Genomic DNA, 25,716 nt, shown 5'->3' on the forward strand with positions numbered 1-25,716 from the left:
CAGTCCGCTTAACACCTGTGTCCAGATCATTTATAAACACATAGAAGAGTACAGGTCTGAGAACAGAGCCCTGGGGGACACCACTGGGTACAGCGTGCCAAGTTGACTTGGTTCCGTCAGCTATCACTCTGGGTTTGTCCACGGAGCCAGTTCCCCAGCCATCAGACCATGAAATTATTTAGGCCACAATTCCCCAAATTTTCCATGAGTACACCAGGTCAAAGGCATTCTTGAAGTCCAAGAATATGATATCCATTTCTTCTCCTTTGTCCAGGTGATGTGTCACCTGGTCATAGAAGGAAATCACGCTGGTCAGACGAGATCTACCTGCTACGAAGCCGTGTTGGCTATCTCTCAGAACATTACCTTCTTTTAGGATGTTAGTAATAGTTTCCTTGATGATTTTTTCCAGGATCTTTCCAAGGATTGAGGTCAAGCTAATTGGCCTGTAGTTCTCTGGATCTTCCCTTCTCTCTTCCTTGAAGATAGGCACCACGTCGGCCGTTTTCCAATAATCAGGCATCTTGCCTGAGCATCACCAGTTCTTGAATATCCTCACCATAGGCTGTGCTATGATGTCAGCTAGTTCCTTTAGCAATCCTGGGTGCATTTCATCCAGGCCGGCTGATTTTGTGTGTCCAGTCTCTTAAGATGTTCCTTCACAAGATCAATGGTAATGTTGGGCGCAGGTTCACGCTTCCCCTGGTGATCCTGCCTCTTGTCAGGCAGGGTGGTCCCACTGGACTGATGGAAGACCAACATGAAGTAGTCATTAAAGAGATTGGCTTTTTCCCAAGTGTTGGTTATCGGTTGCCCCACTTAGTTTAGTAAGGGTCCAGTGTTACCCTTGTGCTTTTTCTGAATTCCCACATATTTGAAGAATGACTTCTTGTTGTCCTTAATTTGAGTGGCCAGTTTGAGCTCACTTCCAGCCTTGGCTTTCCTAGCTTACTCCCTACAGGTGCGGGCTAGTGCTGAGTACTCCTCCTTAGTGATGTTTCCAATCATCCATCCTTTATAAGCTTCTTTTTTAGGTGCAAGATGTCCTTGGTATTGAGTCAAGGGGGTTGTCCAGTCCTTTTACTAATTTTTCTGTGGCTTGGAATGGACTTCCTTTGTGCTTCAAGGCTTGCATCCTTGAGGAGCAGCCATTCATCATGGACAATTCTCCCTGCCAGATTGCAATTTCTTAGGGCCTGAACAACTGGCTTCCTAAGCTTGTGGAAGTTGGCCTTTCTAAAGTCGAGGACTTTGGTATTGCTGACTGACTTGCCAACTTTGTGGTGAATAGAGAAAGTGATCAACTCACGATCACTATCTCCCAGCTTCCCTTCAATTCCCAGCTTGCTGGCTAGGTCATCCCCTTTGGCCAGTACCAGCTCCAGCAGCACCTTGCCCCTTGTTGGTCTGTAGACTTCTTGAGACAAATAAAGCTTGTCAGTGCTTGTGAAGAAGCATTGCGACCAATCAGATTTGACTGAGTGCCTTTCCCATGAGATGTCCAGGTAGTTAAAATCGCCCATGACAACCATGCGCCAAGAGCGTGAAGCCTCAGCCAGTTCCCTGGTGAACTCGTGGTCAAGTTCTTGCTCTTGATTAGAAGGTCTGTAGTAGACTCCCACCATTATATCCCCTTCACCACATTCCCCCCCTGATCCTTACTCAGAGGGTCTCAAGTCACCCTCCTTGGTTGCTAATCTCTGCATGTAGGGAAATGTATTGCCTCTTCACATAGAGAGCTACACCCCCACTTTTTTGCAACACCGTTTCTCCTGTACAAGGTATAGCCATCTATACCTGTGGGCCAGTTATAGGTGGTGTCCCACCAGGTCTCTGTTATCCCTATGAGATCATAATCATTACTGTTTAGGAGTAGGGGCAGCTCCTTCTGTTTGTTGCCCAGGTTCCTGGCATTTGTGTAAAGGCAAGTGAGCTTGCCATCAGCGGCCCAGGTTTCTCTGCACTCCTGGAAGAGCCCCATCTCTGGGGTGGGGTAGGAGTTTCCTTGTACAGCCTGACCTGATGGTTTGGTGGCTGGTGGGCTTACACCAGAGATTATCCGCCCTTCCCCCGGTGAACTTAGTTTAAAGCCTGATCAAGCAGGTCAGCCATTCTGGCTGAGAAGAGCTTCTTCCCTGTGCGAGTGAGGTGAAGGCCATCCTTTCCCAAAAACTCTCTGGCTCTCTGAAGTGTGGGCTGTGGTCATAGAAGCCGAAGCCTTCATGATGGCACCAGCACTGCAGTCTTCTGTTTACTTCCTGACGTCTTCTCATCTGTCAGCCGGCTTCAGTTAAAGGAGTCAGTGTGTTGCTGCAGCTGGGTTATCAGAACAGTGTGGAGGCAGCAGTGGGGATGTGTGGAGCTGGGCTTGTGCCCTAATGCTGCTGTGTTTTTTCCTCTCCAGTAGGAAGCGTCCATGCGGGGTCAACCTTCCCAGCAATTCAAGGGGCTTCCTTGACGACACTGTCCTCCCAGCCCAACTCCCTTGTTACAGGGGGCTTTCCTGCCGAGGATGAACAACACAGCCAACCTGTGAGCCCTCAGGGCCTGCACTACCTCCATTCTGCCTACCGAGTTGGTAAGGACAACCAGTTGGGGCTCCCCTGGCCCTTGACGGATTTGGGCCAGAGCTGCAGGAGACTCCCACCGCTGTATGGTCGTTCCTTTCTGCACCTATCTGGTGGCGATGGCAGCATGGTGCTGTGGACAAGGCTGGGTCACTGTCGCATGCTGATGGAGGAAAGGCAGTTTCAGGCTGGGGCGACATTTCTATTGTTACCCCAGACTGGCAGCGAACTAGCTAGCTAGAGGGAGAAGAGTCTGAAGCAAGCAGCTTAGGAGCAGCCTTATAATTTCGTAGCAAGTCTGGGGCAAGGAGTTGGGTGGATCATGTAGAGAGGTGTGTGGAACCTCCTGAGCGGTCAGTCACGAGAGGGAGGAGAATTCCATTCCTACTCCTGGAGGGGTCACATGGCATGTGCAGTCCTCCCCCTGAGCTGGCAGGGGTGCCACAGTAATACCACTGGGGTCTTTGGAGGAGGAGAATGCTGGTGCCAGCCCAACCAGGAGGGGAATTTCTTTTGTGCTGTGGGTAGGTAATGGCCATATGCATTCCCAGTCTAACTGGTTACAACAGCAGGCAGAAGGCAGGTAGGTTTGCACCTTGTAGACGAAATCAGCGATAGCATAAGCTTTCCAAAGCAGTGGCTGGCTTCATCAAAGGCTGTGAAAAGACAAAAATAACTAAGTAAGCAGTCTCTGCCTGGTCTGCACTGGCCATAGTGTCAGTGCCCCAGGATTTGTGCGTGATCATAAGTTACTCCAACCTTTCATCACTGCATCAATTCCCTGCCCTCCAGGCTGTATCCTCAGTGATAGGCAGGGCAAATGGGACAGCTGACTGGGGCAGGGAGAGTGAGGGTAGATGTGGGACAAGGAGTGGAAGGAATGGTGTCTGGAAGCAGTGACTTAAGGAGGGCGCTGTGGGGGAGAAAGTACTCATCAGCCAGGAACAGAGGGTGGTTAGATGTGGAGGCAGCATGAGGACAGGCACCCACTTGCAGGGGCAGAAGAAGCTAGCATTGCACTGAGGTATAAGGTAAGGGAGCAGGGTGGCATGGAGGCTATATCTTGTCACAGAGCTGAGCACCAGGGATATCAAGGGAAGATTAGGGACAAGGTCCATCATATGCTAGGCTTAAGGATTGGAACCATAAACAGAGCACCCAGACCTTCCTCTTGCAGTTGAGCTTGTTTCTTTGGATTGCTTTGTGCTGCAGGTGGACCACTAGCGCAGGGGTGGATAAAATACAGCCCCTGGGCTGGATCTGGCCCATGGAGGGACTTTCTCCAACCTGTGGCAGGTCCCTCAGTCCCACCTGGCCCAGGTATCGTCCTGCCTGTGGCGCATCCCACTGCCCCATGGGCACGCAGCAGGGCTGGGGTGGCTCCACAGCGGGACTGCCTTTCTAGGCAGCCCAGGAAGTGGCGGCTCCTTCTGGCTGCTGCCGCTGCTGACCTCAGCCCTATGGTACTGTCAGGGACCTGCGCACACAGCCCTGATCCCAGCCCACCCCACACCTACTCCGGACTCAGCCCAACAGAGCGGACCAACTCCAGATCAGCCAGATCCGACATGCGCAGCCCTAACCTCAGCCTACCACATGCCTGCTCCAGACTTACTTGCTCATACTGAGGGGCAGCAGCAGCGGTGGTGGCTGGGCAGAATCTTCTGCTTGGTGTGAAGGAAAAGCAGCCCCTCCCCTTCGCTGCTGTTAGACTCTTCTTGCTACAGTCACTTGGAGCCTGTGCCTGGCCTGCCCTGCTGGGCAGTCCAGAGGCAGCTGTGACAGTGGTGGAGAGGAGCTGCAGGGTAGCTCGGGCATGGGCTCCGGGTGGCTGCAGCAAAAAGGGCCCAGAGGCGGTGTGGGGGAGGAACTACGTTTTACCCACACCAAGCAGCAGCTTTCGCCTGGCTGCTGATGCTGCTCAGTGTGGGCTGGCAGGCATAGGGCCAGGCCGGAGGTTGGTGCCTGTGCGTGCAGATTCTAGTTGGTCTGCTCTGGCCAGGGTGAGTCTTGAGTGGGTGTGGCAGGCCAGGTCTGCCAGTGGTGGGGAGGAGCTGCAAGGCATGCAGTGTGTGGTGGGGGGGAGTTGCTAACTAGCTTGTGGCAGCTCCCCAGAACTGCCTGTGTGGCCCACGTGGCCAAATCATCGCCTACCCTTGCACTAGCAGAACTCTTAAAACTTGCTGCTAGGACCCGAAACTGATAGCTCAGTGCTGTGAGCAGCTGGCCTGCCAGTGGAGCTTCCTTCACAGCACTGCTGAACAGACCGCTATATAGGGCACCCCAGCCCTTGGCTTGGGACTAGTATGGGGTGGCTGATTCCCCTCCATCAGACCTCTTTGCCTGCAGGCTGCTTCATTTCTCTCTTGTGGACTGTTTGCCCCCAAGGGCGTGACCTGTCAGACTGGGGCACTGTAATAGAGCTGGAGCAGCTGGTGGTGAATGGGTGTGAGGGCAGTGTCTCCCTGGGGCAGGCTGCGTCTTCCTGCTTGGCTGAGCTGCTCTTTGTTCCTGCATGCAGGAATGCTGGCACTGGAGATGCTTGGTCGTAGAGCTCACAACGATCATCCCAACAACTTTTCCCGCAGTCCGCCGTACACAGAGGATGTGAAATGGCTCCTGGGATTAGCTGCCAAGCTAGGTAAGGAATAGGGCAGTTCTCTGGCACTTCTTGGCAGGTGTGCACTGAAGGGTCTGTCCTGGTGGAAAGGCCAAGTCCATGGGCCACAGAACTGAATAGGTGTACCAGGAAAGAGCATTAGTGCCCTCCTCCTGGAGTGTTCTGGAGAATGGCAGCAGCCCCTTAGTCCAGGCAGTGGTGGCTTCCCTGAGATCTCTAGAGATGCAATTCCAAGGTGCTGCATAAGTGTGTGGTGCTGGCCAGGCCCCAGTGCTTGCCTGGCATAGCTGTATTCCCCATTCTTCTCACCTTCCATGATGATCTTTCCTTTCTGTGCAGGTGTCAACTATGTGCATCAGTTCTGTGTTGGTGCAGCCAAGGGTGTGCTGAGCCCTTTTGTGCTGCAGGAGATCATCATGGAAGCTCTGCAGAGGCTCAACCCTGCCCATGTCCACAATCATCTGCGCACTCCAGCCTTCCACCAGCTGGTACAAAGGTGCCAGCAAGCATACATGCAGGTAATGTGCCAAACCAGCTGCTGGACCTGTTTGTCTGCTCACTCTGGTAGTGCCCTGGCGCACAGGATAGGAGGAGCACCTGGGGTCCCAGATTCACTGGGATTGTCTGACTGAATTAGTGCATCCATATGGGCAATCTCTTTTGGCACTAGAGGGCAGAGCAGATTGGGCTGACCTGGGGAGAGATGGTCCAAACCAGACCTAGTACTGTCTTCCCATGCTGGTTCCATCCACACCCACCATTGGAAGTGTTGCCTCAGGGTGCCTGCTTCTGTGTCCACTTGTCTGAAGGAACTTTTCTGCACCAATTTATTATTCTCTTCCTTCCCCATTGGGCTCCAGCACCAGGTACTTTTTTCCTGCTCTCTGGCATTCTTTTCTCTCCCAGTCTAGGTCTCCCCTCCCTGTCTGGCTGTCTCTTCTCTTCCAGTCTGTAGGCTGGGCTTGTCTCCCTCTCCCTCTCACACTCCATAGGTGGATATGTGGAGTGCCCAGTGGTAGGCTGGCCATTTGGTGGCTCTCCCACCGAGTAGATACCTCTGGGTTTTGTTGGAAGGTGAGAGCTCCCATTCTGATCCAGCTGGGGCAGAAAGGCTGTGCTAGGCCAGAGCAGTCAGGGCAGAGAGGGGTGTGGGGCCTCTGCAGATGCAGTTCTGACTAAATTGGAGAAAGGGATTAGACTAGACGGGTCTACATAGAATACACTGTTCTGTCACCTAGTGGCAGTCTGTGGTACTGGAGCCCTTGCACGAGGGCACTGCAGCCTTGTTTGAAGTGCATTTCAGAAATGTCCTTGCATGGGCTGGGCCACTGCTTTAGAACCTCAGCCAAGAAACGGATGGGAAAGTGTGACAGATTCAGGTACCTGGAGGTGCCCTGTAGTGACTCGGCACCAGTTTCCCTGTACCTGTGGCAGCAGGAAGGATGATGTGTGAATAGTGAGCACCCCCGTGCTGTATTACAAGCTGTTTAAAACATGTTCTGAGCAGTTGTACAGTATAGCTTGCTTTGACAGGGCTGGAGTTGGCTGTGCCCCCACCCAATACTGGGTGTTGCAGCTTGCCCATCTGCCAGTATGGATGTGCAACCCCCATGCCTGGAGCCCCCCTCCCCCTGCCACTGTGTGCCTATGTGTTCAGCACTAGGGCACCTTCTGTCAGCATGCCAGGGCAAGCCAGATCTCAGCTGGTGGAGGGGAGGCATAGAGAGCCGAGCCTGAGAAGGTGCAGCTCCTGCTGCTGAATCTGTGGGTTAAGCCAGGTCTCTTGCTGACGGTCCTGAACTGGCCCCAGTGTGGTGCTAGGGCTGGGATCAGCTGACCAGCTGACTGTCAGTCTCAGCCCCTGCATCGCATGTATCTTGAACTGGTAGTTTCTGTGGAGCAGTCTGGTAGTTGAATGTGTGGGTACTTACTGCAATCTGGAGGTACTCATCGCATGAAAAGTCCTAACTAGCATTTGGCACGTTTTCCTAGCCGTCTTAAATGCAGTTAACTCATCCTGGGTGTGACGTGGCATGGCCATGAGTCTTGGGCTTGCTGTTGGGTGATGGGAACCTTTGACACTTCATATGCAAGCTCTTGAGCCCTGCCCTGAGCTCTTCACTGCCAGCAGTAGGCAAGCAAGTGGATGCTGTCATGCTCTTTCCCTTTCCCCTTGCAGTACATTCACCACCGGTTGATCCACCTCACTCCAGCTGACTATGATGACTTTGTGAATGCCATCCGCAGCGCCAGAAGCGCCTTCTGCCTGACGCCCATGGGCATGATGCAGTTCAATGACATCCTCCAGAATCTAAAGCGGAGCAAGCAGACCAAGGAGCTGTGGCAAAGGGTCTCTCTGGAAATGACGACCTTCTCGCCATGATGGCCAGCAGAGCCCTATGGACCTGCAGCTCTCAGCCCTGGTTTAGCTTTAGTTCCATTCACACCATCCTTCCTTATGGTGTTTTTTTTATTTTAGTTTTAAATTGTTGGCAACCACTGATCTAGTATATTTATACCATGACATTCCTCTGGCACCGCGGCACATCAGCGCTCTGCTTCGCTCGCTCACTCTTCCTCCTCCCCAGTGGGCCATGGGCCTTGAAAGCACGAGGGAGTAAGGAAGTGAAGCTGGCTGCCCTGTGCCTCAGAGGCTGCCCCACGAGCGGCGCGCAGTGTTTGCGTGTGAGGGGTGGGGGGAGTCTGTCTTCAAATATTTATTTTGGCATTTATAAATATGTAAACTTTTTTTATGGGCTTCTCTTCCTTCATAGGCTGCCTCCTGTCAGGAGAGGCTGGGACTGCTCTCTGCACAGCTAGTACTCCCTTGCTATTCTCTTCAGCATCTCCTGCTGAGAGAGGCTGAGGTTGGAGTGGCAGGGAGCTCCTTGCTGCTAGAGCTGTCTTCACAAGTCTCCACAGCAGCTGCTGTTGGAAGAAGCAGGGGCTTGGACAGGCTTGCTCCAGGACTGTGTTCAGCTGCCTGGAGGATTTGTTGAAGTGCTTGGGCTCCTTCCCAGGAGTGTTCCCGCATGGGGCACTGCTGGGTCCGTAGGATGTTCTGATCCTGGTCGTTCCGAGTTGTACAATCGTGTTCCTTTTGGCTGGGGTACTGCTCTCCTGTAATCGATTTCTTATCCCTTGTCTCTTCTCGTTTCCTGATTAAACACTCGTTTTCTTAGACAGATTCCCTCCTCTTTCTCTGCTGTGGTATTGATGTGAGGGCATGTTTCTGTATTGCCGGCGAGTAGTTGGACAGCACAAAGGGGAGCTAGGTGTTGTTGCTTTGGGCTGAGCCTTAACAGGTCTGAAAAATCTCTTGCCTGACATAGCACTGAGGAGGTTTTTCCCTCATGCAGCCCACATTGGTGCTGGCTGATGAGATCACCTGGGGGATCTGTGAGAATGCTAAGTTTAAGAGGTAGAAGTGGAGTGAAGCCTCCCATGTGTCCTTTATTTGAACATTCACCAGGTTTGGGCTTGAACATCAGTGATACTATTCAGAAGCTTAATTGTCACGTAGAGGTGTGAACTAACAGTAACTGCTCTCCTGGAACCATCTACATGCTCTGAAGAGAGGAACACCAGCCATTTGCTCATGTAAGTTTGGAAAGAAGTTCAGCAGAGATGCTGTTGTGGGGAAGACATCTGAACAAGAAAGCATTTCCTTTGTGTGGGACACCTAAAGGATTGCTGCCATGTTAAATATATCTGTGAAAGGAGGTATGGTGCACTTCATTTATTACTAATAGCAACAAGGATGCTAAAAAGATGGTAAGAATCCAACCTGTTTATTTCCCAGCTGTGCATTTTGCTTTTCACTCAACTTGGCCAGTAACAATGAGCTTCACTCTGGTTCCTGTGTATTAAGACAATCCAGCCATGTTGGGCTTTTGGTGCTGGGAAGGGAAAATGTTGCAGTTCAAACTGTTTTCAGTAACCCTTCAAAAGAATTAACAAATTAAAGCCAGAATGGACCATCACCATCACTATCACCCCTTCTAAGCCTCAGCCGAGAATTTTGTCTAGTGGTTCCTGCATCAAGCACAACTTGGGATTGACTTACAGTATAGCATCCTCCTTGATTGCTAAAAAGCCTTCAAATGATGGAAGCTCAGCTGCATTTGTTGGTAGGTTGTTCCAAAGGCTCATTACCTGTGCTGTTGAAATTCATGGACATGTTTGTAAGTGTTGGGCAAAAATTGTGTTCAGACATACTCAAATACTGTTTTGAATGTCTTGTTAAGTGGTCAAATAGCTTTTCAAGTGGCTGCCTATCCTATATGGGGGCTGATGAGAGATTAAAAAGCTGCTGAAATATTAAGGTGCAACATGCAGGAAAGTTTTACTGGTCTTCAGCTAAATATGAAGAAAATATCCCATCTTGGAGGTTTCCAGTGCATCTGCCTGCCTGTCTGGGGTGCTGAAATGGCAGCACTATGTAAATAGGAACTGTTTGGTGTTGCTGGGCTAGCTGAAGACTGTGATTCAAGTTATCTTCTTAATGTTGAAAATGAAGGACTTGTCTGAAGACAGTCCTGGGGTCTAGGTCTCCAGGAACATTCTCTGTAGAGAAGAAGGTTGGCTTGGTTTCCACTTGGAGAGCAAGAGGCCCCATGTTCAAAGCTGTGCAGATGAAACTTCTGAAAAACTGTCTCCTAATCTTTCTGCATCTGACAAGTCTAATGAAAAACATGAGGGAGGGGAGAGAATACAGTGGAGGGAGGGGAGCAGAGGGCAAAGTGGTGGAGCTGCATGTACTGAATGCCAGAGCACAAGGCACAGAACAGGTTACTGAGGTAAGTGTGTGTGTGCGCGCTTAGGTTGAAGTGAGAAACTGAATGACAAAGATTTAGTTAATCCAGACTACTGAGTGGGAGATTAAATTTCTGTTGGGGAGGATATTTCAGACTTGTCCACCACAGCAGTTGGACCATGTGAGTAACCAAAGAGCTCCTTACTGCTAGAAACTGTGGAGAAGACTGGGGTAGGTGTGAAAGACACTCCATCTCAGCATTTCCTTGCTTTCATTGTGTTCCTACATGTTTCTCCTGCAGCTGCAAGAAGGGAGGAGAGCATGTGCATCCCTCAGACTGGAGCAAAGGGTCTTGGAGCTTGCAGTGGGTAGCAGCTACCCTAGGTTTCTGAGGACCACAATGTGTTTGGACTGTTGTTTGGACAGTCACCTCTTCAATATGAACAGAAGGTTCTGGGTCGCTTGCTGTGCTGGTATTTGGCTAGGGAGGACATGTGCATCACTTGCATAAAAGCAAATGCACAGATGTAACAGGCGGGGTGCTTGTACTTTACATTTACAGTGCCAGAAGTGCCCTGTATAAACAAGGACCGTCCAGAGTTCTTGGAGGTGCCTCTTTTTCCTGCTTTGCTGGGGGTCTTTTTCCTTTGCCAGGCTTCTCCTGTGATATTTTTCCTCTTGGTATTGGCTAGTCCTGCCTTGCTCTTGCCCCCACCCTGCCCTTCAGCAGGCAGTTAGAACAGATGAGCCAAATCCTTAGAGCTGTGGCAAAGCCAGCTGAGAGGAGTTTGCTGCAGAACCAGGAAGCACTTTTGGTAAGGAACAGAGAAGTTATTCTGGTAAAAGAAACAACTCTTTACAAAGCCACTATCTTTTCTTGAAGGGTTTAAACTCCTGGATGAAATCCCTGCATAAGGCTCCAAGGCAGGGATGGCCAACCTGTGGCAAACTAGGGAGGGGACAGACAGCATAGTGACAGGGCAGAAAGCAGAGCAGCTCAGGCAGAAAGCACAGGGTGAGAAGCAGCAGACCAACCAATTGGACAGGGGAAGGGGTTCTGGATAGCACGTGGGCTAATAATTTGTAGCATGCGGGTTTCTCCTCGTCTTGCTAGGGCAGTTCTCTACCATTCCTGTTTCACTTGGCACAAGGTTGTACTTGGGAAGGAGACGGAACAAACACAAGGGTAACGTGCCAGCTCTGAACACTCTTCTGATGCATGACTCCATTTTAGATGGGCATTTCTTACATGCCTTAGGACAAGAGGTGTTTCTCTGCTCTGCCAGTGTAGGGTATGACCCATCATAGTGTATTGGTTCTTCCTGCCCTCCAGCGCTGCAATGTTGTGTTTGGGCAGTGCGAGTACCTGGAGACTGGTCCCGGGTAGAATGCTGAAGCCAGGATGTCATTATTACATTATCCATGCAAGGCTTCCTGGTGTCCCATAGAGGCATTTACCCCATGGCTGGGAAATTAGGTTCCAGTCTCAGCACTGCATTCCTTGAACCCTGATTACATCTGGGTTTCTTCTCTGTTTTCAACACCTCTGTATTGGCCTCAATTACTAATGTGGAAGGGATGCTGATGCTGAGGTTTCCTGCACAGATAATATTCCCCACCTCAGCTTAACAGTACTTTCAGACAGTGGGCTATGGGATCTTCCTTCTTGTGGCTTTCATTTCTGTGGGAAGTTTCAAGAAGTTGAAATTGAAAATAAGGCTCAGTGTGCTGCATATAGTGAACTTGGACTCCAGCCATTGACTGTCTGACAATACTAAGCTGTCTCCCCAAGGCAGTTGTTCCTTTTGGTCATAAGTCTTCTAACCTTAAATGCACATGCTCAAGATGTGATCTCTTCAGCAGTGCAGTCTAACCTGGAGAGGCCTTTCAGGCAAATGGGATCAAATGAGTCCATTTTCTAGCTCATGATTTTCTAAGCTAGTATGGAGAAGCAGCAACCTCTTTTCTGAGGAAACCCCTACAGTATTTTCATGGTTACAAGTCCTCTTTTCAGTGCATTACAAAACTAAGCTCTAGATCAACAGTTCCTAACGTCAGGTCATGACCCAAATGAGGGCTGCAGGGGGCAATGCTGGCAATGCCATGCACAAAAGAGTCATTCCCCATGCTGGGAGCTCCACTGGCACCACTGCATTCTGCTCCCAGCAGCAGGCTGTGGCAAAAAAAGGTTGGGAACCACTGCTTTAGATGCATGTTTTGGATGATGTTCTAATTTTTATGATTTTTTTTAGTCTGCAGAAATTCTCATACTCTGTGGTGGGTCACAGAGTGCTAGGTATCCACGAGGTTTTGTACAGCAGTGATACAGGAACTGTTTCCTTGTACATTTTAAATTCCCTTCATGCAGAACAAACTTGTGGCCGTGCCCTTCATCTCCACTGAACTACACCATGTTAGCATAGACTTCATCAGCCTCCAGTCAGGGTAAAGGTGGTGCCACAGTAATGCATCTGCACATGGGATGGTTGTGTTTGAAACCTATCTAAATAGCCAACTGGTTTTTGTTTCCTCAGGCTTGGAAGGCTTTGTCTGGGGAATAAGTAGCTGCTCCAGTCACTGTGCCAGTTAGGAGGAAGCTTTGGTTGGGGTAGACTGGCTAAGAGTGCTTGAATTAGGGGCCAAGCCATTAGATGTATGGTTGAAACTGAGGATGAGGAAGGCTAGCTGAAGTTGGAGAAATCTGCAGTAGTAGCTCATTCCTATTGGCCTGGGTGCTGCAGGCTTGAGCACAAGCTTAAAGATAAGAGGTAAGTGACAACTCAAAAGGGACCAACACATTTGGGAAGTGTAAGAGCCTCAGAAGGCAGCTCTGCTGTGCAGTGCATAATACAATCACAGGCTGTACTGCACCTGCATTGCTTGGGTAGGTTCTGCCTCAGGCCCTGGTCTGCAGTTTGAAGTGCATGGGGTCCTGATAGCTGTTGGCTATTTCTGTTTTGTTAAAACAGCTGCCCTAATTTTAACTATAATGTCACTTAGCCTCAAATTTAATTAGCTGAGTGAAATGAGAGAATGTGAGCACCTTTATAGATGTGCTAATCCTACAGCAGGCTGTTGTTCCCTGTTAATGACCTGAGCAGCACTGGACTGGGTCTTGTGTTTCATCAGAGATGTGAGCCTATTCCTGGCTGCAGCTGGGAGGAAGTGGGGCAAGAGTGGGTCAAGAACCTCCCTTTACTGTGCAGACCTAGGAAGAGGGGAGGACGGTGCCTTCTCAGCCTGTTGTACAATGTACAGCTCTGTGGCATATAGCTGCTGCTTGCCACAGCCTTGGGGCTAGTAGCCAACCCTGCCATCACTGCACACTGAGGCAAGGTGGCACTGGCCCTGGGGTGGCTTTTACTGTGTGAGCAACTGAAGGCAGAAGATAACATGGCAGACCAGCACAGCCCAACAAAAAATAAGTAGTACATTTATTGCTACTTCTAGCCTTTATTCAGACACTTGTGCTCAGCTGCGAGAGCCAAGAATTTCTCCATTATCATCATCATTCAATGTGAATGACATTATACATGAATCCAGTGCAGAAAGTGGGGCTCTCCTCAACTCACCTCTTCTGGCCTCTAACAGGGTTGAGAATGGGTTTTGTTCCTCTTTCTTTTTTCTGACTGCACAAGGTTTGCCCTTCCCCAGGGCACATGGAATAAAATACTATATTGCATGTTATATACATTTACATACAATGGTAAATGCACCATTTAAAATACACAATACCTAGGGCTTAATGAAAAAGCTTGGTTGAAACAACTTCTCTGATAGGGAGGGGGGAAAAATTATGACAGTTGCAGAAATTGCCATGTTATTTGTGTTCCTGGCCAGATTGTTCTCGGGGGAAACCTGGCTGTCTTCTGAAGAAGGAGCATTTCCCCCACCTTCTCTCCTGGGTGTATAATGCTATGGGGGGGTTAGGGGTGGGGGCGGGGAGCTTGCTACCTCCAGAGGCTCCCCTTACGCATGGAAGGTACCCATGGCTCAGCCAAAGAAAACTTAGACTGTAACAGCAAAATGAACTTGCAACTGTTTCAGAAGTGACTCAGTCCCTTGCTGCTCTAGAGTGCCTGATCGGAGCAAGACAAAACCCCAGAATGCTTCACTTCACATGGCATAGGTGACCTGGTATTTGCTCTCCCCACACAGCCTGCCTCTAAAATGCAGTGAGGACTTCCATCTGGTTCAGTCTTCTTCCTTTCTGAATTGCAAGGATCAGGCCCTATCCTGTCTCGTAGAGTAGGAGGCCCCTCTCTCTCTCTGACAAGCTTCATGCCAAAGTTGAACCTATGCTGCTTTTGAGCAAAAAAATCTTTAGGGGCTGTGGTCCTGGGGAAGGGATGGGCAAAAATAAGATCTTGTCCACTTGACTAGCTGTGGTCTGAAACAGGTGTAAGGCCTCACCTTCTGCCCTTGCCTTCGATGAAGCCCAGGTCTGTTGATTTCCCCACCAAAGATAGTACTGCACAGCACTTGGTGGGAGGGGAGGCAGACCTGAAGGAGCCCTGCTTGGTTATACTGGGACACAAACCACATTTAGGAGCTTCAGCAGGCAAAGGCCAGTCACCCACGCAGAGTTGTGCGAGAGCGAGCAAGAGCGCGCACATTCTCATTTCTGCCTTAAAACAAGTGGTTTACTTATGGCAACTTATGCAAATCTCTGCCTCATTTCCTATGGCCCCTTACCTTCACTCACAGGATCATGATAGCAAGGCTGCAGGCAGGGAAAGGCAATCTTCTTCACACCACCAGAGCAGGGCCCAGACTACTCCTGGGTGCAATTCTGAGGTGCCACATGATAGTAGCAATGGCACCGACCTCCAACACAGAGAAAGCAGGACCCATGCCTGTACTACACTGACCTATACCCCCACTTTGCTCTGCCACAGCCCCGCCTTGCCACTCACCAGCCAAAGCACAGGCCCCTCATGCCACGTCTGTTTCAGTAGCGGTACTGGAGTAAGGTATTAACACTTCAACCACCATGCTTTGGGTGCTCTGTGGGTAATGGGCTGAATGTAGAGGGCTATCACTCTCTCCTTTTTCCACCACCACCCCCCAGCCAGCCTGCTTTGCTTGGAGGAGGGAGTGAAGCCCACCAGAGGTCTGTGGTGTGTCTCTGCTTGGGAAGGGGTGAGGCAGGTGCTGAACTGGGAGTGACTGCAGTTGCTCTGCATCCATCTTGCACAAAGCTATGTGACAAACCATTAATACTTAAGGGCCCAATTTGCACTGTGCGCCACATCCTCTGCATCTTGGTGGGTGACAGGGACAAGGCAGCAGCCCTTGCCGGGACAGGAGGAGGGGCTCTGCACACATTCCCTGCTCCTGCCCTTTTGTCCAGTAGTTTTTTTTGAGTGACAAGAGATGGCAGTGTAAAGTATTTCCACACTGGTGGGAGTGACAGCACTATACGGCTGCCAGCCAGGCTCAGCTCCAGCTGGAGTTCTGCACTTCTTCCCGGAGCCACGTTGGAAGGGGCTGCCCGAGTCTGTTCATCAGCTTGGATAACTCAATGTTGTGCTCCCGGTAGAAGTCTCGTAGGAACAGCCGTGACTGCATGGAGAAGGTAGATGGTGTTAGTGAGGGTTAAATAAAGTCTTGCCCTCAACAACACATTCCTCTAAAGCAGAGGTCCCTGTCTACTGTTGTTCCCTGCTGCTGATTCAGCAACAACATCCCCTAGGAAGAAGGAAGGCACTTGCACTCAGGCCTGACCATGCACAGTCTCCCCACTGCTCTTTGGGCACCGCAGTTTTTGCTTGAGCAGGCTACTCACCGAGGAATCCATATCGGGATATTTCCTTCCTTTACTCTTTCCCAGGCATTTTGTCTTCCCTCCCTCCAGTACCTGGCACCAAAAGCCTTTTGCCTCATCAAACCTGAAAAAGACACTTATGTTAAAAATCAAAGAGTCCATGAACTTCTTCCTTTCCCTTAGCCGAGTCTCCATTCAGGATTTTTAAATGCTGATGTTTCACTCTATGCTGTTTGCTTCTTTTGAGCACTTTTTTTCAGTGTTGACAATGAAGGAAAAAAAAAAAGGTTAACTAGCTGTACATGCTGTGGGCCCAAGTAAATGCTACAGCATTTGTGCAAAATGCTGCAACAGTGGGTTGGTTTTCAAAACTATTTTCCTTCTGCCATTACACCCAAACAAACACTTGTGTGGTTTGCTGGCTATGCAAGTTCTGTAGGAGCTAGTGTAAAAAAAAAAAAATATATATATATCCTGGTCTGTATTAGAGTTAGACTAACATCCTATTGTGCTTAAAACCTCAGCCTCATGGTTTTAAACCAGCACAGGGAAAAATATCCTGTCCCCCAGCAGCTACTGTGATAACAAGGTCCTGAATGAGGAATTACTGTACTGGGAACCTCACTACCCAGCAACAGGGCTTGGAGAGGTTGACTTAGGGAGAGAGGCCTCTAGGGCAGCATGAGGGGCACCTGTATGTACTCCAGCACGCATCCTATGTTCTATACTGGCCCACAGACACACACTCAGAGAGTCTAAAACTGGGGTGGCACAGCTTCTAAGAAGAGTAAGACCTCCCTCCCCAGTACCCACTCAGCCCATTCCTAGCTCTTGAGAAGTGAGGTAACCAGAAGGGCCCAGACTGGCCACGGTTTCCATCTGGTTTTGGAGTCAAGGCTCTGTCAGGGTGCCTGCAACTGAGGAGCCTGGGGAGGCGGCCTTAGAACTGTTACACCCTTAGCTGTTGGTGTAAACTGCAACCCTCTGGAGAACCTTCAGACAGCTGGTTACAGCCCTTCTCCCCCGAAGGACAGTCATGGTCAAGCTCCCATGCAGTGCCTGGCCCATAGCTATTAGCAATGTCATGTGCATACTGAAGCATCCTTACTTGAGAGCCTGGGTGTAGTTGAAGAGTGGTGTCACCCCCAAGAACTTCTGGATGCTGTCCATGATGGAGGCAGGGTTGTGCCGGAGCTCCTGGCCATCCACAATCAGAATCTGAAAGGAGACCCTCCATGAGCTTCCTGGGTGAGTCTGTCAGTTTCTGTCATGCACCCAGAGAAGGAGCGTCTCTGGGGTTGGGCTTTCGTGAAGGAGCGCTGTGCAATCAGATGCCTAGAACAATTGCAGACCTTGGCTCAAGAGCCTGTTGCTTCCTCTTTTTTTTTTTTTTTTTTTTTTTTTTTTTTTTTTTTTTTAAACATGCTGCTCTCCACAGTGTTACAATTCCTTTTCCTCCTCTGAGCATAGCCGACAAACACTGGCTTTTTGTCACAAGAAGCACTATTTCATTGGAAATTGCTCACAAGGAATAACTTGGGGGTGAGCTCTGGGGAGCTGAGGCCTAGGGTCATGTAGGAGATGCTAAAACAGGGGTGGGCAAAATCTGGCCTACAAACCATTCTACCTGGCCTGCAGGGCCCCTAAAAATTTAGAAAATTAACATTTATGTTCCTGACTGCTTGTCAAACTCTACAGGAGCCGGGAGCAGTAGGACCCAGGGGAAGCCAGTGGCAGGACCCTGTAGTCCAGCAGCAAGGCCTGCCTGACCCCCCCCCCCCCGCCAACCAGAAGCCCTGTGCCTACCAGAGGCTTCTGGCCTGGGCCCCTGTTCCCGCCTCCCTGTGCCAGAGGGAAATTCAGATAAGAAGCCCTGGGGGAAATGGCAGCTACAGATGAGGGTGAATGGCAGCGAGCGGGAGTGCAGGGCCCGCGCTGGTACCCCAGGGCCAGGAGCGGGGTGGGGGAGGTGCAGGGAGGGCGGGACAGAGTGTGGGTTCATAGGATGAGTCCCACATGCATACCCCACCATACGCATGTACCCCTCACACTGCCATACTTGCAGACTGCCACACCCACACCCCATCACATACCTCAGCCACCCTTTCCCCCACAAACCCCATACCCACCCACACCTCACAAAGCCACACGCACATGCTCCCTCACCCTTACCTACACCACCCATGCTCTCCCCCCATCCCCCCATAATATACAAGAGTAAGACTTCATTTAAGCTATTGTGCAATCACCTCTATGTATACTACACAAACACATGTAAATCAGGACAAAAATATTTTTTGAAGTCAAATTAATGAATGTTTTAGATGTTTGCTTTTTAGACTATAATTTTTTTTTTTTTCTGGTTCTGAGATGGCAAAAGCCCTTGTTGAAAGAAGTACTTCCAGGGGCAAGGGGAGGGACTTTTGGTGGCAAAGGTCAGAGGTTAGGGGTGAGACTTCCAGTCATAAGATAGGAACCAAGGTGTAGGGCACCTGTCAAGGGATGGGGCTACCCATGTGGTGCTCAACAGCTTGCCAAAACTCGGTAAGTGGCCCTCTGCCCAAAATAATTGCCTGCCCTTATGTTAGAAGCTGCTGGCCACAGATGGTACACCAGGCATACTGGAGTGAGGCAGTTCATCTCTTCAGCTGAGCTTAGCAGCTCCTTCTCTCAACCTCAGAATGGAAAGGCTCCTTTTCTTGTCCTGGTCTCAGACTGGCATATTGGAGAGGAAGTGAGGAAGCAGTGTTTAGAGGGGATGGGGGATGACATGGCCTCTCTGTGGCAGATTTCCAGACATCAACCAGTATAAATACCATTGAACAATCTGTAGAGTCCTTTCCTATGCAATTAGTTTGCTAAAACAAAGCCCAGTAAGAAAGAGTGACAGGGAAATATCCCTTTTTTTGTATAAAGTCACTGCATCGTTACAGTATTTTTGGTGCCTTTTGCAATGCAGAATTCTTCCTCCTAAAAACTGGTTTTCTTAAATGAATGCTGCTGACAAGCTCTTATAACCCCTTTTCCATCACCCCCACAAAACCCTCTTACTGCCAAACCCATGCGAGCTGACTGCCTGGGAGTATAGGTTGAAACCAGAATGCTGTTTTCATTCAGTCTGGTTAAACCACTCCATTAACAATGAGGAGGCAAGCTGAAGCATACATCTACTGACAGTTCTCCTGTTCCTTCCCATAATTCCTCTTGTGCACCCAGAAGAACAGCCAGGCTTGCTCACGGTTCACTGAGTCATGCAAAAGCAGCATAGGATGCACCTCCAGACAGCTTAGTGACAAACCTAAGTGAAGTTCCAGGCAGGCTGCAGTGGCTTGAGCAAAAAGAGAAGGGTCAGAGGGGACTTGGTAGCAGCTTACCACTACATCAGGGGAGTACATAAAGGGCTCAGTGAACAACTGTTCACCAGGACACCAGAGGGGAAAATTAGGAGTAATGGTCACAAACTCCTGGAAGACTGTTTCAGGCTCAACATTAGGAAAAACTACTTCAAAACTAGGGTGGGTGTCCAGACTGTGGAATAAGCTCCCTCCAGTGGTACAAAAGCCTACCCTGGAAATCTTCAAGAGGAGACTGGAAAGTCATCTTGCTATGTCACCTGACCTCAGGTAGGCTCTATAGTGTGACTGTTCAAAGCTGGGTTAGGCCAACCTGGATGCTGATCTTACTATGCAACTCTGCAGTGAAGTCATGCCCCCAGAGTCTTATTCTAACCGGCCTTAGTCTTTGCCCTGCGCATCAGCTAAAGAAGCCTGGCCAGTGAACTTTGCCACAATCAGGAGAGCTCCCTAGTTCCACCTTTTCAGAGCACTTTAAGTTTTTGTGATGAGCTCAGCTGAAAAGTTTTCAGTGCAATTAACAGCTGTTTCTGATTCATCCTTCCTGCCATTATTTTAAAGTCTTGTCACTGGATAATACTAAGGGGATAGTGCTCTCTCTCTCTCTCTCCCTCCTGTGTCATTGGTACTAAATGGCCAGCTATTAAATGAGACAGATGCATGCTCAGCCATGTGATGACATACTTCAGATTGATGTGGCTCCCTGCTGACACCCCCAGTTCTGAACACAGAAGCAAGTGCAGTCTGGTTTCCTGTAGCTGCTGCTGCCACTTTTAAATTAGGGGGGGAGGGCATAGTTAATCTATAATTTCTACCAGGGTTCCCAATCATACATGCAGGTTGTGGAGGAAGGGATGCAACCTGCTGACCTCTAGCTGCACCACATGCTGCCTGGGCAGAGCTGACATCAGCTGCTCTTGCTCTCTGTGGCTGCACCAAGATTGGTTTGCTCTTGTCAGAGTTGCATCCTGCTGCCCACATAGGACAGGAGGCACTGGTTCTGCTCTAACAGCCACCACCAACACAGATCTCTGTTTTGCTGCACTCTCTCCTCCTGTTCTATGGCATGGCTGCGTGCAAGAGATAACAGATCCACCAGCTAGAGTCAGTTATTGCTTCTGCAGAGAACAAGGGCCAAAGGTGCCTGATGGGAGGCTGTGGGTGTGTGAGCTCCCCAAGAACAACTCTGTCAACAGAGGCTGAGTCCTGGGCAATCAACATTTATGGTGAGCAGAAAACTGAGGTTGCTAAGATTGTCTCTGACTCGAGCACACAGGATAGTTAAACCTCTTGTTCTAATGAAGGTGGCTTCATGGACTGAAATGATCTGCATTTTATGTTAATTATCTTCAGGAAATTGATAAACAGAACGCTTGCATGCTAGGTAGGCCAGGGACAACAGACTCGTCTGCAATAAAATGCACCCTGAGCAGAGTTACTTGAAGCTAGGAGCAACCATGACAAGCAGCAGATCCTAAGGCCTCCCTTTATAGCCCTGCAAAGCATGGCAGGCAGCTGCATGACCCCTGGGTCCTGGGGATGCACACTGCATTGCTACTGCTGAACATGAGTCCTTTGTGGGTCTCCACACACTGCAGTACTGCAGGGGTGCTCACAGCCACCTACACCAGGAGTGTCAAGCATGACCCATGGAGCCCTGGTGCTGCCCCTTTTGCAATGCCAGACCGGCCCCCACCCCATGCAATGTCCGAGGCATGGGCCACCTGTGGCACTTGCTGTAGTCAATTCCAGGCTGCACTGCCCACGCTGCTTGCTGCCTATGCCTCCGGATGTTGCAGGAGGTGCAGCCCAGGACCCAAACCCAACGAGTGGCGTGGGTGGCACAGTCCAGGACTGGTCCAGCAGGGCAGCCTGGCAGGGCCAGGTCTCAGACTGTACTGCTTGCCAGGGCCAGTCCTGGGCTTCAGTGGTTACTGAAGCTGGTGCCCTGGACCGGCTTGGGCAGTTGCTGCTTGCAATGGATCAGGCATGCAGGCAGAGGCATGGGGAGTAGATCCATGGGCCTGATCTGGCCTGTGGACCAGCCCTGCGCCATTCATCTGGCCTGTGGAACTTGACACCCTGCTCTAGACACTGACGCTGACTCTAATGCCTGCAGATGCTGGATCCCAGCTGAAATTCTGAAATGTGTGGGGACAGGATATGCCAAAGTATCCAAGCTCAACCCTTATCGAGTCACACGGGAGGGCAGGAAGCAGCGGAATAAGCTATGAGGTGAAGTGAAAGCAGAATGAGAGGGACTGCGTAGCCCTTGGCTCTGCGGTCACCGTGCTGGGCTCCAAGAAGCCAGGCCACTCTCTTGCCCTCCTCCCCCTCTGGCACAAGGGCCTTCTGTCACTCCTGAGGGTGGCTGGTTTCCATGCAACACTGTTCACTGACCCCAACCACCCTTTTGCTACAGGTGGTAGCACTCATACCTGCCCTGGGGGATAGTATGTCAGCCAGCGCTCTAGGTGTGTTGAGTACCATCCAGGGAGCAGGCATCGGCCCTGCAGATTACGCAGCTCCTGAAGGGCCTGGGCTTTCGCAGAGATCACTTGGTAGAAGGTGTAGTTGAGTGCCACAGGGTCATTGTGAGCGCGCTGGTGCTGGGGAACACATGCACATGGTTAGTAGACAGGGACACAGGATTCTGCCTCTCCCTGAACAAACACATCACTATATACCCAACTGGCTCCTAGCACAGACACACCAAGTCCCTGGTAAACATCAAACTCTCTGCTGTCCAAAATTAAGATCAATTTGGCCCTCCCTCCTTGCAGAAATCAGTGTACCCCCTTTCCCCCACTAGAACACATGTGCAGCCCAGCCCAGCAGAGAGGAGGTACCTGGTACCAGGAGTAGGCTCGGTCAGCAGGGTTGATCAGGACAGAGATGATTTTGGCTCGTGGGAGCAGGGCTGCGCCACGCTTTGGTACCACCTCTGTGTCAAAGTAGTTGGCACTTTTCTCAAACATGAAGTCTGTGCTGGCATTGGAGGGGATGGGAAAGAATTCCATGTACCTGCCAAACAAAGCCAACAAGGAGAATGAGATGGAATGGGGTGAGGGGGAGGATGACCCAGCAGGAAACAAGTATGTGGCCCATTCGCCGCCTCAGGGCTCCACACTGTACCTGGCACTCACAACACCAGCACCAGCCACACAGGAGCTTGGTGTGAACAGGCACATGGAGTCAGAGAGGGACTGACTTGGAATGGGGGTACTGCCAACAGCATCTGGGTCCTGACATCAGGTGGGGAACATAAAGGGCTAAGACAGCATTTTCTTATTTGTGGGGCACACCCTCTTGGGTGGTGGAGAGGAGTAGCTGGAGGTTCCAAGTAAGACCCTTGCTCCTGGAGTTTCAAAGAAAACCCTGTAAGAAGTGAAGGATACTCCAAGAGTTTCACACTCACCTGGGACTTAAGAAAATCAGATTCAAATTCCTGTACTGCCGTGGACTTCCTGTCTGATCCTGAGTAAGTCACTTAACCTCTGTGCAGTGGGGATAATAGTAGGGGCCCACCTCACAGGGAAGCAACTACAACAAAGGCTGTGAGGTTCTCAGACCTTAAAGGCCTATCTATACATAAACCCCCTGAACTTGAGCACAGCAATGCTTTTTAACAAGCTGCCTGGCTCATGGGGGGGTGGGGGGGCACGACATAGGCTAAAAAACCCAAGTGAGGACAACTTGGTAGGTGCTAACATAACCCCTCTGCAGCCTGGAGGCAGGCCAGCCTCACTCAAGTGCTGCTAGTCATAGTCCTCCAGTACCTTCACACAATTGCCCTTTGCCCTTGGCAGTGTGGCTGTGAGCTGATTCTCCTAGTGGGCCACTAGGGCGTCCCAAAATTTCCTAGGTGCCCAAAAAGGTAAGGCAAATGCTCTCAAAATTCACCAGGGAAGATTTCATGGAGCAGCTTGGCTTAGTGTAGCCCAAGAAGCCATGAGAGATGTCCACAGCAGTTACAGTCACACATGAATTAATGCTGTTTGGACACAATGGCACTGGTTTCTTTTTCTTTCTACAGTAAAGACAGACCTGCAGAGGGAGGTCTGCATTGGAAAGGTGCTAGTTTAATGATACTGCTAGTGTCAGTGGTATAAACCCCACGTAGAGACACTTACTGTTACACCAGCCTACCCACACTAGTGATGGTCCTTATGCTCACATGGACACGCAGACACCCTGGCCACGTGCAAGTGATGCAATGGCATCTACCTGTGTTGGTAAAGTGCCTACTCAAGAGCACCCAGGTGTCAGGTGCCCCATACACGCCTAACTATTCTGTAGCTTATCAAAGCACATAATGGAAGTGTCCCATATTATGGAGATCTCTCCAATGTGCCCTGAGTGAGCAGATCACCTAACATCACATGGCAGGGCTGGAGGGACAGGAGCAGTTCCATTTTCCCGAAGGAAAGGGTGCCAAACTTTAAAAATTTAGGCAAAGTTGAGCTATGGGCAGATGTGATTACAGACTACACTGCCAGGACCCAGTGCCTCGATGGGGTGGGGGATGGAGAAAAATGGAGAGAAGTTTCCTGTGAGGATGTGAGTGGAGCACCTTGAGATGAACCCCAATGGGCAGAAATGGGAGAGCAAAAGGCTGAGGTGGATGGAGCAGAGAATAACTGGGAAGGGGACATGACAGCAGCTCATACACTGACCAGTCAATTCCTTTGTGATAGTTGGGTCCATTGAAAAACTGGATCTCTTCAAAGGTGGATGGACTGGGAAAATTACTGGTGACAGCAGGGTGCATGGTCAAGAAGAAGTGCACAGCTGTGGTGCCTGCAAGAAGAAGTGATGGTTAATGGACCCTGCATTGTTCTGAGGACTAGGAAATATGGGTATTTCGACACAGCAAAAAGCCCCCACATAGCTGTGTGCTGGATGGAGCTTAGAGTCCCAGAGTTAGATACTGTAATTCATGTTAAAATAGCTCTGGAGACGGTCACTCAGCGTTATCTCAAGCATGCAGCTTTAGTCAACAGGGGAGCTTGGGGAAGAACCCAGGCTGCCAATCAGAGTTAAACCCATGGCACCGTGTCTCCACAGCTATTGAACCTGATTCTAGTTGGCCTGTGTTTTTTCGCAGCCCAAACATCACCTTAGGGTGGGCAGAAGCATTGTCAATGCTGGCACAGGGGCAGGAGTCCAGACTGCTGTGGGCATGGGTGAGAGTTATGAAGAAGGTTGGTGTCAATCGCTAGCTCTCTGTGGCCTGGCCTAGCTGGGTTAAGGGTGGCCCTGGTCAGCACTGAAAGGTGAACTGTTCCAGCATGTGGGACACACACTGCCAAGGCTGCAGGCAGATCAGAAGAGCTTCACAATGGCACGTGGGTAGAAGGCAACAGCTTGGCTGCAAGAACTGCTTCCTGTGGGGTGGAGACCCCTGTTCTATACAACTGACTGGCATCTGTTGTTTAAGTGCCCTGCACAGACAGGTCAGGGCTCTTGAACTGTTCTCACTGAAGAGGCTTTGTCAGTGGGTAGAACTGGCTCCTTGGCTCAAGAACTACATGCCAGGTCACTGCCCACACATGCAATGACCAGGAGAGTGCCAGTGATATTGATGGCCTCATCAGAGCCCAAATGGGCACAAGAAAGGCACCAAGTGGGCACCCAGTATTACCTCTTCTAAGCTCTTCTGAGTATAGACATAGGTAGCACTCATAGCCCTATCAAACGACACTGATACAAGCTCTTACAATGCAAATATTACCTCTGACTGATTCTACAGGAATACTACTGTAGCAAAACTATTCCATCTTGAACCCGATTTAATTCATGGTCAAAATTGGAACAGTTCAACTCACTTCTAACTCATAAGGTATGTATATCCATAGAAGCTGTACTGGCCCAGGTCTCAGCTCTAGGCCAGGTACTGCCTGGGATTGATCTTTAATGGATTATTCAGATTACCAGTTTTTTGAGGTCCAACGATGAGGAACTTGGGGAGCCGATCACATGTTTTCTCTTTGGACCAGATGTCCTTGTGCCTCTTATCATCACAGGGATTCTGCAGGATAGTGAGCAAAATTTGGTGTTACCAATGGAGCTGATGCCAAAAGGAGCAATGGATATAGAGGGCCCTCAAGGGACTCTTATGTAATACATGGGGAATATTCCATAGTCACATCACTACTTCACTCAGCACCAAGAAGACATGAATAAAGATGCTGGAAAACACTTTCAAAAGCTCCTACATGAGTTAGGAGTCTGAGCTCCTTTTGCAAGCTTCACTGGTGCCCTTGCCCTATACAACCAAGCCTACACAACCTAGTACCATCGCTACTGGGCTGAGAAGCATTTCCTTCTACACCATGATGTTAAAACACAGCAGCTGTGAAGTCCTGGCAGACAGACAACTCTATCACCTTCAGCTAATTTTATCTGCTCATTAACATGCACAGAACTGCTGTGCTGGGATGAAATGGAATAAGCATGTTTTTATTTAACCAACATGAATTCTGTGGTGTGAAATTACTTCCAGATTAATCACACTAATATGTCTGCAAGCTTTTCCAGCATCAGTCCTGCCCCATGTGCTTACCTTTCACGCTAGCTTGCTGTAACTGCACTGGGACCCGCAGCTACCCCTGTGGCTGCAGAATGTGCCAGGCCAATAACTTCTAACAGCT

The 25,716-nt window shown here is 50.1% G+C and overlaps 2 protein-coding genes across 15 annotated transcripts in view; one reads left to right on the plus strand and one right to left on the minus strand.

The window, feature by feature from the left end:
- The window catches only part of ZSWIM8 (zinc finger SWIM-type containing 8), a 91,533-nt gene extending 83,163 nt beyond the window's left edge, over nucleotides 1-8,370 (plus strand). For 7 of the 9 annotated variants that reach the window (XM_059729726.1, XM_019497101.2, XM_059729727.1 and 4 more), the window contains 4 exons: nucleotides 2,405-2,578; nucleotides 5,089-5,208; nucleotides 5,527-5,705; nucleotides 7,367-8,370. In XM_059729726.1, coding sequence (XP_059585709.1) covers nucleotides 2,405-2,578; nucleotides 5,089-5,208; nucleotides 5,527-5,705; nucleotides 7,367-7,570 — 677 coding nt within the window. In that variant the 3' untranslated portion in view covers nucleotides 7,571-8,370. The remainder of the gene's footprint in view (nucleotides 1-2,404; nucleotides 2,579-5,088; nucleotides 5,209-5,526; nucleotides 5,706-7,366) is intronic. The other 2 variants (XM_014601457.3, XM_019497103.2) reach the window with 2 other exon arrangements.
- A 4,990-nt stretch (nucleotides 8,371-13,360) lies between these two features.
- The window catches only part of NDST2 (N-deacetylase and N-sulfotransferase 2), a 246,320-nt gene continuing 233,964 nt past the window's right edge, over nucleotides 13,361-25,716 (minus strand). For 5 of the 6 annotated variants that reach the window (XM_059729732.1, XM_059729729.1, XM_059729731.1 and 2 more), the window contains 7 exons: nucleotides 24,998-25,094; nucleotides 23,740-23,863; nucleotides 21,913-22,087; nucleotides 21,502-21,672; nucleotides 16,819-16,928; nucleotides 15,732-15,834; nucleotides 13,361-15,508 (listed from right to left, as the gene is read on the minus strand). In XM_059729732.1, the coding sequence (XP_059585715.1) occupies nucleotides 15,383-15,508; nucleotides 15,732-15,834; nucleotides 16,819-16,928; nucleotides 21,502-21,672; nucleotides 21,913-22,087; nucleotides 23,740-23,863; nucleotides 24,998-25,094 (906 nt within the window). In that variant the 3' untranslated portion in view covers nucleotides 13,361-15,382. Of the gene's footprint in view, nucleotides 15,509-15,731; nucleotides 15,835-16,818; nucleotides 17,046-21,501; nucleotides 21,673-21,912; nucleotides 22,088-23,739; nucleotides 23,864-24,997; nucleotides 25,095-25,716 lie in introns of those variants that run through there. The other variant, XM_059729733.1, reaches the window with a different exon arrangement.

The sequence above is a fragment of the Alligator mississippiensis genome, chromosome 6, assembly GCF_030867095.1.
Source record: "Alligator mississippiensis isolate rAllMis1 chromosome 6, rAllMis1, whole genome shotgun sequence".
Lineage (NCBI taxonomy): Eukaryota > Metazoa > Chordata > Crocodylia > Alligatoridae > Alligator > Alligator mississippiensis.